This window comes from Rattus norvegicus, chromosome 3 (assembly GCF_036323735.1).
Source record: "Rattus norvegicus strain BN/NHsdMcwi chromosome 3, GRCr8, whole genome shotgun sequence".
Taxonomy (NCBI): Eukaryota; Metazoa; Chordata; class Mammalia; order Rodentia; family Muridae; genus Rattus; species Rattus norvegicus.
Genome location: NC_086021.1, coordinates 161,269,939 through 161,290,305, shown reverse-complemented (window position 1 = coordinate 161,290,305; position 20,367 = coordinate 161,269,939). Strand labels below are relative to the sequence as shown.

Below are 20,367 nucleotides of genomic sequence, written 5' to 3'. Positions count from 1 at the left end.
TGGGTTGCTGCAATGGCCTCTTCAAGCTATTTTGAAACAACAACAACAACAACAACAACAACAAAAAAAAGTCATGTTCCAAGCTCCAAGCCACAGAGCGCAGGGAAGAAGCATCAGGCCCCTGGACCTCATAGGCTCCAGACTTGAACCACACAGAGATCTAGTTTGTTATAGACAACTCATTCTATACTGTTCGGTTGTAGCTGTAAAGCCCAACCAACCCTGTTTTGGAAGAAACTTCATTTTGTACAAGACCAGGGTCTAAACTCCCCTTCCAGGAAGAAAAATCAGAATCCTTCTGAGCAAGTATCCTATGGCAACCCATCCCCCTTAGCAGCAGCCAGTCAGGCTACACTAGAAGGTCAAGGTACGCATAGATAACTTAAGACATCCTGCAGAGGGGTTGGGGATTTAGCTCAGTAGTAGAGCGCTTGCCTAGCAAGCGCAAGGCCCTGGGTTTGGTCCCCAGCTCCGAAAAAAGAGAAAAAAGAAAAAGACATCCTGCAGAGAATAGCTAACTTAACCATCCTATTCATCAGGTGGTTTTGTCCCTGTGTTCAGTTCCTGCAGATTATGCCAGAAATACAGTTTTTAAAATGTTAACTTGCGGGGCTGGAGAGATGGCTCAGCGGTTAAGAGCACCCGATGGGGTTGGGGATTTAGCTCAGCGGTAGAGCGCTTGCCTAGCACTTGCAAGGCCCTGGGTTCAGTCCCCAGCTCCGGGAAAAAAAAAAAAGAGCACCCGACTACTCTTCCAGAGGTCCTGAGTTCAATTCCCAGCAACCACATGGTGGCTCACAACCATCTGTAAAGAGATCCAATGCCCTCTTCTGTTGTGTCTGAAGACAGCTACAGTGTACTTATATATAATAAATGAATAAACCTTAAAAAAAAAATGTTAACTTGATGACCCGTATGGAAATTCCCCAAGCTTGCTGAAACTACAATAAACACCATGCACCCCTAGACTTGGGGCCCCCACTCCCACCTGCTGCGACCAGGACAGTGAGAGACCCTGCTCAAGAGTTTGTAATAAAGACCCTTATGTGTTTGCATCGTGATAGGTTCCTCGGTTGTCTTTGGGATACCTGCAACTTGGGCATAACAGTAGCCACAGAAAACAGCCTGAGGCCTCTTCCCCGCTGCACCCCACACTAATACTTCCCCAGGAACTGCCAGGTGTCATCAGATAGATAACAGTGACAGCCACTGGGGCTTATGCAGTGACAAGCAACAATGAGGAGTTATGGGATTCTCAGAATCCACTAGGCACCGCATTCAGCAGTCCCTGGCCCAAACCTACACTGGACAGACACCTGTGTGAGGCTTGAGAGAATCTTCGAGGGCAGGAAGGACAGACGATAGATATTGTATGTTTAACACCTAAGAGACAGCAGGTCAAACCATGACAAGTCCTCTGAGTGAGAGACAGAGGGGATGGGTGGGGTAAGGGTGGGGTGTGACAATGTGGAGGTGTGAGAGGCCATGGATGTGTGTGGAGGAAGAGGGATCTGACAGAAGAAACAGCAGGCCACGGCCCCTTCCTCACTAGTAGTGCCTCCTCCCAACGATTGTGCCCCAGTCACCAACATGGGTCCCCGCACATTTGCTTTCAGGGCGGGAGAATACAGAAAGTTCCACTCACCCACTGGAGCCAGAGAAAGTGCCAGAAAAACCACACAAAGACACTTGCATTTTTCCAAGTTGGCAAAGATCAGAAGTTTGGAGAACTGCCTATGCTGTAGAAATTGTGAGGAAATTGTGAGGAAGTAGACAGGTGGTTGGGGACAATCCCCATGGAGGGCTCCCTGTAAAAATACATACACTTTGACCTAGGGATTCTGTGTGTGAGTAGTTGACTCCTAGTGCTTTTGCATAGCACCTGCTCCAACACCAGCCTTGCTTGTGCAACAGAACCCTAGACATCCTGTCACGGGGGGAGGGCAAATATCTGCATCCCTACTGGGGCATCTATAACTTTTGAGGACTCACAGGAGGGTCTTTCTGAATGACTAGCCTGTCCTCCTCAAGACGTCTGGTTAAACCAGAAGAAATCTGGTGTGGTGGTGCACATCGGAAATCCAAACACTGAGAGGCCACTCAAGGATGGCCTTGGCTACATCCTGAGTTCAAGAACAACCTGGGCAACATGAGACACGTGTCTCAAAGAGGCTGGAGAGATGGCTCAGTGGTTAAGTGTCCCAGCCTGTGGGAACATCAACGGAGACCCTGAAGAGAGGGGTGGGATGGATGAGACAAGAGGCTCAAGGAATGGAGACAAGACAGTATTCTGATCAAGTCTCATTTAATCAAGCAAAAAGCACTTGCTTATAAGCAGAAAAATCACATGACACAAACTGGTAGTCAGGGTAATGATAAACATATGTCACATCAAAAACCAATGACATAAGTTTTGGTTTCCCCAAAACCTCTTACCTGAACAATTGAAACAATGTTTCAATTTCCTGAAGTCTCTAACTAACAATAGAGTGAAACTTATTCTTGTGTAGAAGCAAGCTACCAGGAAGTCTCCAGTATTTTTGGCTGGTGGTAACCTCCACTTTTGCTACCTGGAAACAAGGGCCCATGAAATGGAAAACACTAGTTCAGGCAAAGAGAGACATAAGCAGGCCGGGTGGCCCCGGACAGTTAAGAGCCCTGAGTTCCTCAGGGCCCAGATTCAATTCACAGCACCCACATGGCAGCTCACGACTGTTTATAACTCCAGTTCCAGGAGATCAGATGTCCTTCTCTGATCTCCATGGGTACCAGCCATGCAAATGGCTAACAGAGACCCTGCTGCTTCCTCTATACACGTTCCACAGGAGGGTGGGTGCTCACACCTCCACACTGTCACAACGCTACCCCTCCAGCCTACAAACACAGCTTCCTCTCCTCCATAGGGAGTCACTCCCTGTGACATACATGAAATCAAAGCAACACACACACACTCACACACATACACACACTCACACACACACTCACACGCACGCACACACGCATGCACACGCAAATAAATACCACCCCCCAAAAGAAACCTAAAGGGAAATCTGTATGTGCCCATATGTATAAAGACAGGAAACAAAGGAGAATTATGCCAGGCATGGTGGTGAACACCTTTAATCCCAGCACTCAGGAGGCAGAAGCAGGTGGAGCTCTGTGAGTTCAAGGCCAGCCTCATCTACACAGTGGGACCCTGCCTCAAAAACCCCAAAACAAACAAGAACAAAACAAAGCAGAATTTGTGTCATAAATGGGACACGAGAAGATGGTTTGTTTCCAAAATGAGGAGTAGTGGAGCTGGGGACAGGAATGAGGGGGAGATCTTAACCTTAGAATTTTAACCAAATTGAAAAATTAAAATACTAATTAATAACTAATACAATGTTAGTGCCAAGATAATAAACTGTTTTGAAATATGTACTCTCAAAAGTGCCATAGGCCCACAGGTTTCTTGTCCCCAGATAAGCTCTGTTTCCATAGGCAGAAACATCCAGGAGAAGAAAAACCCAGATGGGAGTCCAAGTGTGGGTCCTCCCTCTCTCACATGCTAGAGGACAGCCCCTCCTTCTAGACCTCAGCTCTACTAAGCTTGCAGACAGTGAGTACTTGTTTTCTTGTCCTCCATCTTAAACACATGTGTGTGTGTGTTCACTAGTGTGTGAGTACAGGTATGCTTGCACATACACACAAATATGGACGATCTCAGCAGATCTCATACTCAAGAAAGCCATCTCCCTCCTTTGAAGCAGAGTTCCTCACCGGCCTGGGGCTCGCTAATTAGGTTGTAGTGGCTGGCCAGTGAGCCTCGGGCGTCCTCTTGCCCCCTGTCACTCAGCACTGGGATTACACGCACATGCCATCACGTCCATCGTTTTTATGTGCATTCTGGGAATTGGACTCAGTTCCTCATGCTCATGAGGCAAGGAATTTACCAACCGAGCCATCTCTCACCCCTCACTTCTCTTCTTCTTCTTCTTCTATTTATTTATTATTTTAAGTCTTGTGTATGTATGTGTCTGTGTGGGGATCGTGCATGTGAGTGTGGGTGCCTATAGATGCCAGAGATATCAAATCTGGAGCAGGAGCATGAAACACTCTCAACTGCTGGGCCATGTCTCCAGCCCTCTTCTTGTCCTTTAATTCATTCACTATAGCTAGACTGAGTACCTACTCTACATGAAACTCAGTTTCCCTATTTCTTGCTGTCACATCTGCCCCTGTTTCCCAAGTGCTGGGACTAAAGACCTGCTTTAAAGACTATAGTCTTAAAGATTATCTATCAGCAATTCACTCACAAATCTATTCAGCTACCACCCACTATCCACCTGTCTACCTACTAGTCACTGTGCACCTACCAGCCATCTTTTCTTCCTCGGTAAGCTATAAAGTCCAATAGCTTGACCTCTTGTGCCATGAACAACAAGATAGAAATTGGTACCAGAAGTGGGGTTGTTGCTGTGATAAATCTGACCATGTGGTTCTTAGGCCTATGGAGCTAGTTTGTGGAGGAATGTGGAAGAGTTTGGAACTCCATTGCAAGCCCCAGGTGCCAATCACGGAGACGTGGGACTCAGTGTTTTCCCTGCTGTACTTTGGTCTGAGTATTCCTTGTTGTGTCTTGATCTTCATTTTACAATAAGAAAGCTTACTTTGTAGCATTGTATATTGGAAGCTTTGAATGTGGTTTTTATGTTTTAGGAGCTCATAGTTGAAAGACTTTGGACTTTTTTTTAAAGAGTTATTTATTTATTATATGTAAGTATATTGTAACTATCTTCAGACACACCAGAAGAGGGCATCAGACCTCATTACAGATGGTTGTGAGCCACCATGTGGTTGCTGGGAATTGAACTCAGGACCTCTGAATGAGCAGTCAGTGCTCTTAACCACTGAACCATCCATCTCTCCAGCCTCTCAAGACTTTGGACTTTGAAAGTATTAGAATGATTAAAGACTTTAGGAACATTTGAAGTTGGACTGTTACATTTGGCAATATAATATGGTCGTGCACTTTTGAGAATAAATAGGAAAGTTGTAGTTCAAAAGTTATGGTATTGGGTGTCAAGTTGTCAAGAGATAGACTTGCGATGATTAGTCTTGGTTGTAACTTGGCTATATCTAAAATCAAGTAATATATATAAACCACTGGGCATATCTGTGGAAGGATTTTCTTTACCAGATTATTTGAAGTAGGAAGACCTACCCTAACTGGGGGCAGCACATTCTTGTGGGAGACCTTAAATGAAAACTTCTGCTTTTTCCCTCATTGCCTTCATGATTTGCCTGCGAGTTCACTAGCCCTGTTGTTGCTGTTACTGCTGCCACCACTGCTGCTTCATTCCTTTGATGATATCACAACCCAGCCTTTCCCACTTCCGATGTAGACTAGTGAGTCTCCAGGAGCTTTCCAGGTGTTTGACTCAGGTCGGGACCACAGAAGCATCCAGACTCATGGGCTGAGCTGTTCTAGGGCTCTCAGCTTCTCCACTGTGAAGACGGCCGTTCTTGAACTACCCAGATCATATTTGTAAACCAATTTAATGCACCAATTTTAAAAAATATATATTCTCTCTGTCGGTTCTCCTCTCACCAAAGAGAACAATACCATTACCTTTGACAGTTAACTCCTCCCTGTTTCTTTTCTCTCTTCTTTGGTGTCCACGCTGCCCACTCTCCTGGTTTCCTCCTTCCCAGCTCACTTTGCTTTTCTTCAGTTCTTCCAGTCAAGGCAACTTCCAGTCATAGCCCAAGTCTCACCAGGTCTCGCATCTGTGACTTTCATCTCTGGACCTTCACCAAAGACATCCTGAACTTCAGGACATCCATCCAACCAGACAGGCTCTGGCTTTCCCCAAATGGCTTGAGCCATCTCATCGAATGCTTGACTTGCCTTCATTCAGTCCAAGAAGCTGAGGAGTGTCCTTGGTGCCTCCTTTTCTCTCTTACCCCACACTTAAAACCTCAGCAGGATCTGTAATTCCATTGTTCAGAGGCTCATTGGTAGAGCCCATACATACATGCACAGACCATGTAGCCATTTCCCAGCACCAGGAATATGAATGAATGAATGAATGAATGAATGAACAAATAAATAGAAATAAAGCTGCAATCCTTTTGGTATGCTTTAAAATGCAGCTGAAGCTCATACCCAGTACTCTGGAAACAGTGGCAGAAAGCTGTCTGCGAGTTCCAGGTCAGGCTGGCTTATATAGTGAGTTGTACATAATAAACCCTGTCTCAGACAAACAAACATGACTAACATGTCCCTACCTTATGGTGATTTGACTTGTACAGAGGACAGGAAGGGTCATGAGTTAGGTGGAAACTCACGATTTGGGATTTTGATCCCCCCCCCCCAGGTAGTAAAATGTTGGTTGGCAGCAAAAAAACTATAGCTCCTGTAAGCCACGTGATCATGGTGGCAAGCCAGTGACACAAGCCATGGTGTGTGTGTGTGTGTGTGTGTGTGTGTGTGTGCGTGTGTTATTCTCTGTCTCTGTCTCTCTGTCTCTCTGTCTCTGTCTCTGTCTCTCTCTCTCTCTCTCTCTCTCTCTCTCTCTCTCTCTCTGTGGGGGTGCATGTATGTATGTACCATGGTACACACGGAGGTTAGAGGAGAGCTTTGTGGAGTCATTTCTCTCCTCTCACTTTACATAGGTTCCAAGGATAAGACTCCAGTCATCGGGCTTGCATCGTCTGAGCCCTCACAGGACTTCATAATGACCCTGTGAAGTAACCTCATCTAAACGGAGGCGCACCAGTGTCCCAGAAGTCTTACCTCAGTGCACACAGCTTGGTTTATCACAATTCTGCTTCACCTGCTGCTGTCTGTATGTCCTGTGGTCCATTCCAAGCATGGCTCCCTCCAGAAGCCCAGTTTATTTATTTAGCTTTAAAAACCTTTTTAAAAATTGTATTCGTGGGGTTGGGGATTTAGCTCAGTGGTAGAGCGCTTGCCTAGCAAGCGCAAGGCCCTGGGTTCAGTCCCCAGCTCCGAAAAAAAGAACCAAAAAAAAAAAAAAAAGACCTTACTGTTCCCCAGAGCCCTTCAAAGGACTCCAAAGATGGTCTGAACTCTCCTCAGACCTCATTTACCACAGACACCCTCTTGCCCTATGCCAACAGCTCTAGGAGTCTTTGCAACATCTGTCCCAGCCTGTGTGGTTGCCTTCCAGTAGGTCCCCTGGTGTCCGCCCTGCCATGGCCTGTAAGTGTAAGCATTGTCTTTGTTTGTGTGTTAAGATTTACTTATTTATTTTATGTGTGTGAGTACACTGTCTAGAAGAGGGCATCAGATCCCATTACAGATGGTTGTGAGCCACCATGTGGTTGCTGAGGATTGAACTCAGGACCTCTGGAAGAGCAATCAGTGCTTTTAGCAGCTCAGCCATTTCTCCAGTTTGTGGAAGCACTGGTTTTTTTTGTTTTTTTTTTTTTTTTTTTTATCTGTTATACTCTTTGTAGCATCACCAACCCTTAGAAAAGAGTCTGAGTGTTTAATGAATATGTAACAAATGAGTAAATGGATACATGGTATCCTTGTGTTGGAAAGATGGATGAACAGATGTTCCCTGAATGGAGTTTGAGCCAGAGAGGGAGAGCAAATGACAAAAGCATACATTGTCCTGTTTATAAAGTGTCATCACAAAAGAGCAGGAGACCCTGGGGCTCTAGGAAAGAACAATGCCAGTGAGGATAGGAAAGAACTGTAAGTGGGCAGGTCTGGAGGTGGACAGGTCTGAAAGCAGAGGGGAATGCTTTACTCTAAGATCAGGATAAGTAGAGGGGTCTAGTGATGTATATCCAATCCCAGCACTCAGGAGGCAGAGGCAGGAGGATCTCTGTTAGTTCAAGAACAGCCTAGTCTAAATAGTGCAAATCCTGACTCCAAACAAACCAATAGCAACAACCACAAACTCACAAAACAAAACAAACAAAATGATCTTCCAGAAGGTTGCACCGGGAAAGTTCTAGACCAGGACTCCCCACACTCCCTTAGCTTAGTGCTCCAGGGAGTATTTCCTGTACTGACTCAGCACCTGTCCAGCCATCCCAGAGGCTCTGCCTAACTTTGCTCTTGCTTCACCCTGCCACTTAGGCTCTGGTTAGTCAGGAGCAGCCAGTATGTACAAATGCATGAGCTGGCCTGCCCTGTGGGAAGAGGACCAACACATAGCAGGGCAAGGAACAAGTGCCAGGCTCCTGGCGCCCACTCCTGTGCCCTCTTGATTGTGAGCAGGATGTCTAGAGCTAGAGTTGGTTTGTCTGTGGCTCAGGCAGAGTCAAGGATTAGGGTTTAGTCAACGTCTAAGCACTGACCTAGTCCCATTTCCCTAGAAAAAGGTTGTGGACTAGGTTCTGGTTTTTCTGGGGAGTGTCTTACAATTACCAGGAAGCCCAGGTCCTCTTAGCACCTGCCTCAAACCTTGCTATCCATCATTTCTAAGGTGCTGGACCTCCCTTGGTCACTCGCGGAATGCCACTTTGTCTTGGGGTCTTCCAAAGGAGCTTCTAGTTCTCACTGGGGTCCAGCAGGGCAGTAGGGCTGGGTAGGGGCTGGAGGCAGGACTGTGTCTGTCCAGGAGAGTGTCTTGTGCAAGGCTTTCTGATGCAATTGGCTGAATACTCGTCCCCCTCCCCCAGCTTTTCTCAGAAATAGAAGGGCTGGGCAGTGGCCAGGACTCAACACACAGAATCCCTTTGCTTCTCTGGCCTCCACGCAGGAAGAAAGGCTGAAGAGGGGTCAGATGACTCAGCAATGTCAGTCCTAGGAGAGGCAGGTGGTGGATGTGGCTGGAAGGTAAAGGAGTTAGGGCTCCTGAAAATTTGGAGGTCCCAGCATGTCCTATCCCCCCACACACACCTATACCCACCCTCAACAACAGAACCAGAATTATAGATACGTAATTGTGAAGATGAGCCTAGGGAGGAGCTGTTGGTAGTTCAAGGTCACCCCAAGTCAGACAAGGTCAGAGTCAAGAACAGCTCTTCCCTTGCTGCCTTCTAGCTCCTTCTCCCACAGGGAAGGAGGTCAAAGCCCTTCACTCTTGCACTGGGCTGGAGGCTTCCCCCAGAACCTTCCCTCCACTTCACTAGGCTCCTGAAATGGAAGGTGTTTGTGGTTTGGGGATATACAACCCTGGATTCAAGTCTCAGCTGCTTCTTGTGTTTCCCTGGGTAGGTTCCTTCTGCTCTCTGCTCCCACACTCACAGGATGGTTGGTGAGACTCACATGAGGATGTAGAGGAAGGGACCAGCAGGGGCCTGCTAGGGTGTGGCCCATACCCCTTCATCACTCCATGCAGCCACTGTGTCACTACTGTTCTGGTTTTCCTGACTATCCTGGACGCAGCCTGTGCAGGTTGTGGGTGATGATGGATCTGTGGGAAGGTCACAGGAGACCCCAGAGAAAGAGAGATGTCCAGTCCCTAAGAGAAGGCTCCCCAAGAGGAGCGCAGGTCAGCTGTAACCCCTGAATCACCCAAACACCTGCATCTTCTCCAAACAGGCTGGCCCAATCTGTCTTCCCAATGTCCTGTCATGACCTCCCAAGTATTGGGAATAAAGGCATGCACCACCCAACCTGGTTGATGTGGTGATAGGAATTGGACCCAGGTTCATGTATGATTTGCAAGCATCATACCAGTGTGCTATATCTCCAATCCTTCAACCTCCTTTTCAGGGCAAATAACAATTTTCCACCTGAAGTGATTTTTTTTTTCTTTTCTTTTTTTCGGAGCTGGGGACCGAACCCAGGGCCTTGCGCTTGCTAGGCAAGCACTCTACCACTGAGCTAAATCCCCAACCCCCTGAAGTGATTTTTAAAGGTCCATTTTAGGGCCAGGGAGATGACCCAGTAGTCAAGAGTGCTTCCTGGTCTTTCAGAGGACCTGAATTTTGTTCCCAGCACTCACACTGAACTATGCACAACTGTCTGTAACTCTAGCTCTTGGACTTTTGGTGCCCTCTTCTATCCTCCGTGCGCCTGCACACACACACACACACACACACACACACACCCATACATACAGAGTGTACATGCACACACAGAGAGTGTACATGTACACACACAGAGTGTACATGCACACATGTGCACACACATACACACACAGAGTATACATGCACACACAGAGTGTGCATGCATGCACACACATACACAAACAGTGTACATGCATACACACAGTGTACATGCACACACAGAGTGTGCATGCATGCACACACATACTCACACAGTGTACATCATGCACACACACAGTGTACATGCACACACACAGTGTACATGCTCTCTCTCACACACACACATACACACACACACACACACACACACACACACACAAATAAAAAGATGATAGGTGGATGTGCTGATACCATTAGTCCCAGTACTCAAGAGGCACGGCAGGCAGATCAATGTGAGTTAGCCTGGTCTACAGACCCACACCAGCCGGAATTGTAGTGAGATCCTATTTCAGAAAAACCGATACTAAAATACAATGTCCATTTTAGGGCTGGTGGAATGGCTGAGCAGATGAAGGTGCTGCTGCCTAACCTGACACCCTAAATCCAATCCCTGGGACCCACAGGGTGGAAGAAGAGACCTTCTCCTGTGGGTTGTCGCAGTCTAACCTCCACATGGAGGACTGTGGCACACATGTGGGAACACACGCATGTAAACTAAGATAAAACAGTATGCACTTAAAATTAAATAAAACGTCCATTTTAAACTAGACTTGGCACACATGTCTATAATCCTATCTGCTCAAGAGCCTGAGGCAGACGAATAACACATTCAAGGCTTGGGTTTGCTTTGTCCGTACAGTTGAGTTAGAGGCCAGCCTGGAAAATTCAGTGAGATGGTGCCTCTAAATTAAAAAAAAAAAAAAAGAAAGAAAGAAAAAAATTAGGAAGTCAGGTGTTGGTGGCACACAAATTTAATCCCAGCACTTGGGAGGCAGAGGAAGGTGAATCTCTGAGTTCTAAGGCCAGCCTTGTTTACAAAATGAGTTTTAGAATAGACAGGGCTACACAAAAAAGCCCTGTCTCAAAATAAGCAAACAAACAAACAAACAACAGAAAATCAGGACAAGAAGACTAAGTTCAGTGGCAGGGACTTGCCTAGATTCAGCCTCCAGTGGCTGGGGAAGAGCTCCTGAGCCAGGGTTCAGTGGTTGTGCACTTGTCTAACAAGCATAAGGCCCCAGGCTGGTCTCCAGCACTACAGGGGGAAAAAAAAAAAGAAGTAAAAAGAGGTCATCATAAAATTAAATACCAGAAGAGCAAAACAAGATTATGCAATGCCAGCTCAATCCAGTTCTGGTTAAAGCCTCTGAGCTGAGCTCTGCGCTCCAGTTCTTAAGAGAGAAGTGTGAAACACACAGAGAGTCTGAAGTCAGACTCTCTCCCCAAGGCACCGTTGGAGCAGCAGAGGCTCACATGGGAGGAAAGCCCGTGTCTCTGCTGGGATTCAGTTTCCCGCTGCTGTCCCAGGGCTGGACAGATGGACAGAGATGCTTCCACTGACTTGTTCCAACGTTCTCTCCCAATTTTTATTTGTTAGTAAAGCAACTCATTTGTTTGTGTTGTGTACATTTATAAAGCTCTTCTCTGTGTGTATGTGCAGGAATATGGAAGCTGGGTGAGTATTTTTCTCCCTCATGTGGGGTGTGAGGATCCACTCACACTGTCAGCCTTGGTGACAAGAGCCCTTTCCTGGCGAAGCTATCTCTTCAGCCCACATTTGTTTTGTTTCTTGAGATAAGGACTCTGTAGCCTAGGCTGAATTTGTGTCAATTCCCCTGTCTCAGCCTCCTAAGTGCTGGGATTACAGGCATGAGCTACCACGCTTGACCGAAACAGTTATAGCTTAGTTCCCATGATCCTTTGGAGTCAAAAGAAATGTCACACACTGGAGAGCCAGGAGGGGAGCCTGGGGCCTGTAATCCCAGCCCTAAGAGAGTTGCACACCAGCCTAGGTTACATAGTGAGACCTTTGGATCAGGCCAAGTGTGATGGCATGTACCTGTAATACCAGCACGTGACAATTAAAGGCAGGAGGATCAAGAGTTAGAGGCCAGCCTTGGCAGCCTTGTGAGTTTGAAGCCAGCCTAGGCTGCATAAGATCCTATCTCAAAAAAAAAAAGGGGGGGGGGGATTGGGGATTTATCTCAGTGGTAGAGCGCTTGCCTAGCAAGCACAAGGCTTTGGGTTCGGTCCCCAGCTCCGAAAAAAAGAAAAGAAAAAAAATTAGAAAAGAAGAAAAACTGAGGTTGGGGATGTAATCAACTGGGAGAGTGCTTGCTAGGCACGTGTGCACAGTTTCTAGCACCACATTAAACTGACGGCGTACATGCTTGTCACTATAGCACTTGAGGTGAGGCAGGAGGATCAGAAATCCAAGGCCATCTCCAGCTACATAAAATGTCTCAACAAAGCAAAAACAACAAGAAGAACAAAATCCAAGCCATACAAGATATAAAGAAAAAGCAAAATAAATAAATAAATAAATAAATAAATTCTAAGGTTATTACTGTTGATGGCAATTTTATCTGTTGAGTTAGTAAGTTCAGTATGTACTAAATATGATAGGTGCGTAAAGTGAATTCCTTTTTCAGTTTTCTTCAACCACAACTAGAACTAAATTTTTGAGACAAAACCCTTTTTTTTTTTTTTTTTTTTTTTGAGACAGGGTCTTAATGCTGTTCAGGCTGGCCTCAGGGGTGCAATGTAGCAGAAGATGTCTTTGAATGGCTGCCTCGACCTCCTGAGGGCCAGGATTAAAGGTACACGCCGTCAGGTCTGGCAATTACCCCATCTAAAAATTATTTTTTGCTTTAAATTTTTTTCTTTTCTTTTTTTTTTTTTTCGGAGCTGGGGACCGAACCCAGGGCCTTGCACTCGCTAGGCAAGCGCTCTACCGCTGAGCTAAATCCCCAACCCCCCAAAATTATTTTTTAATAGTTTTGTTTGTTTGCTTGTTTTGAGACAGGGTTTCTCTGTGTGGCCCTGGCTGTCCTGGAACTCACTCTGTGGACCAGGCTGGCCTTGAATTTAGAGATCTGATTGCCTCTGCCTCCCGAGTGCTGAGATTAAAGGCAGCACCACCATCGCCCAGAGCTATGATCTACTTTAAATTACTGTGACTCTTGGTTTGATTTTTCTGATTTATAAGATTTGTATACTGAGAGCAGTCAGGCTGGTTTCCTTGAGTCCTGGACATTTGAGCAAGGCCTGGCATAACAAGCAAACTCTGAGCACTGGCGAGCACACCTCGCTCAGGCCTGGTGTCAGATGGGTGCTCAGAAAACAGCCATCCCACCTCCCCGGGTTTCTCACATCTCTGAGGCTTCCACCTGTCTTGCTTTCTGGAAAGAAGTCCATTCATCCCTTCCCAGCCGCCAGGTGAGCAGGATCAGGTTAGATCCCAGAATCCTCTGGGGTATGTGGGGGTCGGGAGAGGGAGACCCAAGAGAGTTGGTCCCCTGGCTTCTCGAACCAGAGTAACAAACGCAGCCCTGCCTCCCTGTAGCTCTTCCTGGAGGAAGTTTGTTTTTGACTTGAATAAACTCAAGTATCAAGATATAAATTAGAGTATCGGGAAAGGCACTGGGCCTTTGGGGCTTTGCCAGGGTGGAGGAATGGAGGTAGCTGTCACCCCTTTGACTAGTCTCACTATGTCTAGCTTTGGCTGTGGCCGGAATCTTGTTCTATCCCTCCGCTTGCAGCGCCCGGCGGCTCCCTCCTATTTACGGAGTGCCTACAAGTCCCATAGACTGCACTCTGATGTTCCTGAGGATTGGACTCACTGCCTACCTTATGCTAGGCAAATGTTTTGTGGCTGAGCTACGACCCTTCTCGCGTCTCCCGCTGCAGCCATTACATTTCTTTTAGCTTGATAACAAGGCCTTTAGTCCCGGTCCTGGGGGAACAGAAGCAGGTACATCTCTCTGAGTTCGACAGCAGCAGCCTGGGCTACAGAGTGAGTTTCAGGCAAGCCAGAGCTGCATCAATTCAGCCTCCTGCCTTAGGCTTTCTAATAACTGAGATTCTGGACGTGCATCACACCCAGCTGTTCTAAGAGCTTTGCACACACGAACTTACTGATGCTCACAGCAACCCTATGAAGAGAGCAGCATTTCATGGAGAAGGGAGCTGAAGCTCTGCTTCCTTTGGTTGTTTTTGGCTTTGTGTTCTCACAGAGTCACACCGCTAGCGAGTAAGGTGCCAAGTGGCTTTTCTGAGCTACAGATGAGTGTGTACTTGAAAGGGTTGCTTTGGAGGGAAGTTTCCCAGGATTCAGAGTGGGGCTTCTAGCCCAGTCCTTAGTGGGGTGTGGAGGCGATATTTGTTTTTTGTTTGTTTGTTTGTTTTGTTTTGTTTTGTTTGTTTTTCGATACAGTGTTTTTCTGTATAGCCCTGTATATCCTGGAACTCACTCTGTAGTCCAGGCTGGCCCCGAACTCAGAGATCCACCTGCCTCTGCCCGACTACGGGGTAGAGAGTGGAGGGGATTGATGAGATTTTTAAACAGCCTCCGTTCATTCCTTTTACCACTATTCTCATTTTATATATGGGGAAATAGGTGTAAAGTACTGAATAAGGAGAGTCGGTGGCTCCTAGTGCTACTTCAGGAGCTGGAGGCTGGAGGAGGGGGCGTGTGGCTCCTAAGGTGAGGGCGGAGCACACTCGGCGACATGGGCGGGTCAGATGGTGCAATCCCCGGCCTCTGGGCGTCAGCAGCAGATTAGCTCAGGTTTACATCAGCCGGGCGGGGATCGGAGCCGGCGTCCCGGTGCCGCAGCACTTTAGCAGCGGAAGCGGCTGCTGTTGAGTACGTGACGGCTGGGGTCTGGCACGGGCGTGCTGGGACTCCGAGATAGGCTCAGTGAGGCTGGCAGCGGTCCACGGGCGCGGGCGCAGGCGGCTCTGAGACCTCAGGACAAGGTACCCAGAAGGGAGCTGCGAAGGGGGTTTAATAAGAGGTCTGGCAAGAAGGTTGTTGGGAGTCAGGCATATTCATAAATATTTATATTCTCTCTCTCTCTCTCTCTCTCTCTCTCTCTCTCTCTCTCTCTCTCTCTCTCTCTCTCCCTCTCTCCCTCTCTCGTTTTCTCGTTTTCCCGTTCTCCTACTCGCTCTCGCTCTCTTTTGCTCACTCTCACTCTTCTCACTCTCACTCTCTCGCTCCTTTACTTCGCCGTCTGGGGGCGCCCAGAGCCCGAGCCGTTGCCCCCAGCTTATTATGCAGCCCAGGCTGACCGGGAATTCGCCATCCTCCTGCCTCTGTCCCCACGGTGCTGGCGATACAGGGGTGCCTCTCTATGCCCAGCTTTCCTTATTACGTTAAGTCTTCAATTCGTCGCGGGTTCCTTCCCTCTCTAGCAGTCCTTGCATTTGAGAGCACTATGTTTAGTGAGCTTCAGGAAACCCAGTGTGATATTTCGCTGTCCGGAGGGTCCTAGCAGGGAAGACAAAGTACCAAACAGCCTTTCTTCCCTTCTCTCTAGATGCGAGCCACATCTCTGGCTGCTTCTGCCGATGTTCCCTGCAGGAAGAAACCGTTGGAGTTTGATGACAACATTGATGTCGAGTGTCCAGTCTTAAAACGAGTGAGAGATGAGCCTGAGCCTGGACCAACCCCCAGCCTACCTCCCGCCTCAGACTTGTCACCTGCTGTGGCCCCTGCAACCCGGCTGGGGCCCTATATCCTTTTGGAACGAGAGCAAGGCAACTGCACCTATCGGGCCCTGCACTGCCCCACAGGCACAGAGTACACCTGCAAGGTATATCCTACGGGCTCTCCCCCTAGCATCCCAGGACCCTGCAAAAGGCCTGGGATCCAGAGGACTGCCGCTTTCTAGCTTTGTAGGTTATCACTGGGTTCTTCAACTGACATGGAGCACCACACGTACAATGTACTTACTTGCCTTGGTCAAAAACCAGACCCAATCGGGGTGTGGTGGCACATGCCTGTAATCCTAGCACTAGAGAGGCTGAGGCAAGAGGCTTGCTCTGATATTCAGGCAAGCCTAGCGTACATACTGAGAACCTGTTTGAAAATGAAAAAACAAATCTAGACCCAGTGCTATTGCTTGCACGCTTGTAATTCTACACTGGGAAAGTGGAAGCGGGCAGGTCTCTGGAGCCAGATAGCTGGTCAGCCAGCTAGCCTATTCAGGGAGTTTGTTCAGAGGTCAGTGAGAGACTCTATCTCAGGTAGAGAGGAGAGAAAGAGAATGAATAAAGAGCTGGAGACATGGCTCAGTGATTAAGAGTGCTTGTAACTCTCTCGGAGACCCAAGTTCTGTTCCTGGCATCCGCTTGAGGCAGCTCGCCACTGCCTATATAATTCCAGGGCTCTGACCTCCTCAAGCATCTCACTCGTGTGCACATACTCATACACAGACAGACAGACAGTCACACACGATTAAAAATAAATCCTGGGGCTGGGGATTTAGCTCAGTGGTAGAGCGCTTACCTAGGAAGTGCAAGGCCCTGGGTTCGGTCCCCAGCTCCGAAAAAAAAAGAACCAAAAAAAAAAAAAAAATCCTAAGACAAAGATGGGATGGAATCTGAGAAATGACAACAGAGGCTTTCCTCTGCCTGCCACAAGAACACACACACACACACACACGTGCACACTTACACACACATGTGCACACACACACATGTGCACACAGCAGAAGAGCATGGGCAATGATGGAAAAGAAGCTGGTGTCAGTGGGGAGGGAGAAGCAAAGAGAGGAGGAGACACGTAGGGATGCAGGGGAGCATAAGGCAGTCTGGGAGGGCCTCGAAGATGATAAAGGGCGGCCGTGTCAGAAGTTGAAGGAGGCATGGGGAGGAGGGTCCAAAGGCAGTGTGTCCCCGCTGTGGGTATAGGAGGCACAAAGGGCCAACCACATTGATACTCACCTTTAATTGCAGCACTTGAGTGGTGTATTTTTGTAAGTTCGAGGCCAGCCTGGTCTACCTACTGAGTTTCAGGACAGCCACAGAGACACAGAGAGACCTTGTCTCAGAGAGCTCACCCCTTCTCCTGTGCAAAGGTGCCGGGACAGGACCAAGCTCTGGGGGAGAAAGAAAGGGTAGTCTGTGTATTTATTTCCTCCGTGCTACCCTAGATCTTTCTTTTAAGGTCCCATGGTTCACGTTTTACAGCACACCTGAGTTTAAAGTCAAAAGCAACAAAGTGCCACATCAACTCTGTGACACTAGCTTCTAGCAGGCATCCAGGGTGGCCTCTCACAGGCCACTTCCTTTTTCTGAACTTTGGTTTCTTTCTCCATCATAACTGGGCCCTCCTTCCAGGTGTTTGTATCCACAAACTCTGAGCTGTTCCCAGCTGCCTCATGGCCCACCCATATGACTGCCTCCCTCGTCCTCCTGGCCACCTTCGAGCTTTGCCTGCAATTTGAGAACAGGTTGATGTCTTGATTACCTCAGGGCCTTTGCACTGCTTGTGCCCCCAACACAGGGGAGCTTTTTCCTGTGGTGTCTTTGGATCATTTGGGCCACTTTTCCTAAGTCAAGTAGGTCCACATTTTTTTTTTTTCTGAATCAGAGTCTCACCTGCATAGCTCTGGCTACTTTGTAGACCAGGCTAAGCCTCAAAGTCAGAGAGCCACTGCCTCTGCTTCCTGAGTCCTGGGATTAAACTACAATGTCAGGATGGCACTTTTAAAATAGGTGCTCCCTTCTAAAATAACAACCCACACTTTCCTAGTAAAGACTAGTTTAAGTCCGAGATTGCAATATAAAATTTTCCGGGAGAGGTAAAAAAAAAAAAAATTCCGGATTCTAGCATCTTTCTTTGGAATATATGGTTATGGCTTGCTTGTGCTGCACTGTAGACACCAGGAGAACAGGAGCAATGGCTGTGAGTCTAGTCAGCGGAGCAGGGGCGGCATACAGGCTACTGAGCTGTTCTTAGACTGGATGTGTGGGAAAAGGGGGATTACAGTGGTGATCTGCCTCCAGGATCCGTTTTTTGTCTAGGTTACATCCTAGTTTCTGAGGCCTAAGTCACACCAGGTGACTTAAAGCAGAGATGGGTGCACAGGTTCTAGTCCCAAATGTGATACTTGCTGGCCTTGTGGCCCCGGGCTCTCCTGACTTGTGGTTTTGTGGAGAATCGGCTGATATTTGTCTATGAGTGATTTGCTAAGCAAGGGCCTCTGTAGGTGTAGCTCACAGAATTGGCTGTCGCCTTTTGCTGAGCCAGCCTAACTTGCTAGGTCCTTGGTGCTTACTCCTGACTCTGTTCGCAGGTGTATCCCGCCAGCGAGGCCCAGGCGGTGCTGGCACCGTATGCAAGACTGCCTACCCACCAGCACGTGGCCCGTCCCACAGAGGTCCTGCTGGGCTCTCAGCTCCTATACACCTTTTTCACGAAGACCCATGGGGACTTGCACAGTCTGGTGCGCAGCCGCCGCGGTATCCCCGAGCCCGAGGCTGCCGCGCTTTTCCGACAGATGGCTAGTGCGGTGGCACACTGCCACAAGCACGGGCTCATCTTGCGCGACCTCAAGTTGCGTCGATTTGTCTTCAGCAACTGTGAGAGGTGAGTGTGACCCCAGAGGCACACTTGAGAGGTAGGCCATGGTGGGGAAAGTGAGGTCCAGGAGAGTAGAGTAACCTAGGAAGAGCTAAGGTACAGCTCAGTGGTATACCTGTGCTTAGCATGTGGAAGGCTCTGCATTCGATCCTCAGCAGCAAAAGAAAGACAGGGAAAGAAATCCCCAGCGCTGAGTGACAGCTGTTCCGTGGAATCTGTAGCCCTACCACCTGAGCATGGGGGCAAGGGGCAGAGACAGGTGGATCCCCAGAGATCACTGGCCAGCTAGTTTATTCAATTGGTGAGCTACTGTTTCAAATTAAATAAGGACTAAAGGAATAGCTGCGGGTGGTAGCATACACCTTTAAATCCTGGCTGAGGCAGAGGTAAATGGGATCTCTGTGAACTGGAGGTCAGCTAGGTCTACAGGGTGAGTTTCAGCCCAGTCAGGGCTATGTCTCAGGCTATGAGATCCTGTCTCAGAAAAAAAAAAGTGTGCTGGGGGAGGGAAGAGTTGTAGAGATGAGTCAGTGGTTAAAGTACACATTGCAAGCAAAGGACCCATATTCAGTTCCCAGCCCACACCGTGGCTAACAATCACCTATAACTCCAAGTCCAAGGTATCTGACAAACTCTTCACAGGCACTGCATGCTCATGGTGCCAAACATACAGGCAGGGAAAACACCCATTTGCGTAAAATATAATAAAAATAAATGAAAAAAGAAAGAAGCTAAGTGGTGATGGCTCACTCAGAAGGCAGAGGCAGTCTGATCTCTGAGTTCAAGGCCAGCCTGGTCTACAGAGTTCCAGGACAGTCAGAGGTAGGTAAGACTCTGACCCTTCAAAGCCCAAACCAAACCAAACAAGCGCTCAGGAGGCAGAGACAGGAGGATAGTAATAAGCCCAGACTGGACAACGTAGTAAAATCCTTTTTCTGAGAAACAGACCCACCCCACCACTAACACCTGGCCAAAAATAAAATAAAATAAAATAAAATAAAATAAAATAAAATAAAATAAAATAAAATAAAATAAAATAAAATACAGAGTGGGGAGATGGCTTAGTGGCTGCTTTTCCAGAGGACCTGAGTAGGACCTGATCTTTCTGTCTGTGACCCAGGACGAAGTTGGTGCTGGAGAACCTGGAGGATGCCTGTGTGATGACTGGACCAGACGACTCTCTGTGGGACAAGCACGCGTGCCCTGCCTATGTGGGACCAGAGATACTCAGCTCCCGGCCATCCTACTCCGGCAGAGCGGCTGATGTCTGGAGCCTGGGCGTGGCGCTCTTCACCATGCTGGCTGGCCGATACCCGTTCCAGGACTCTGAACCAGCCCTGCTCTTTGGCAAGATCCGTAGAGGGACCTTTGCCCTGCCTGAGGGCCTATCAGCCTCTGCTCGATGCCTCATCCGCTGTCTCCTCCGCAGGGAGCCTTCAGAGCGACTTGTGGCCCTGGGAATCCTGCTACATCCCTGGTTGAGGGAGGATTGCAGCCAAGTCTCTCCTCCACGGTCTGACCGAAGGGAGATGGACCAGGTTGTCCCAGATGGGCCACAGCTGGAGGAGGCAGAGGAAGGGGAGGTGGGGCTGTATGGCTAGAGCCACCTTAACTGGCCCTTCAGCTCCAAGGTGTGAGTTGAGTACTGGTGTCTCAGCTTTCGCCTGCCTTTTTGGGCCAAGCTAAACTGTAAGTGCCTTTCTGGAGGAAGAAACAGCCATTGTGCTTCATGCATTCCTGTGCACAGTGGGGTGATGCTGTCTGGATGACAAGCCCTGTTCTAGGTGCTGTGAACAGCAAAGAAAAAAAAAAAA

The 20,367-nt window shown here is 48.1% G+C and overlaps 1 protein-coding gene across 1 annotated transcript; it reads left to right on the top strand.

Moving 5' to 3' along the window:
• Positions 1-14,772: 14,772 nt before the first annotated feature.
• Positions 14,773-20,367, top strand: Trib3 (tribbles pseudokinase 3). The gene is made up of 4 exons (NM_144755.2): positions 14,773-14,940; positions 15,504-15,779; positions 18,267-18,559; positions 19,674-20,367. Exons 2-4 carry the CDS (start codon positions 15,504-15,506, stop codon positions 20,152-20,154), a joined length of 1,050 nt encoding a protein of 349 aa, NP_653356.1. The 5' UTR covers positions 14,773-14,940; the 3' UTR covers positions 20,155-20,367.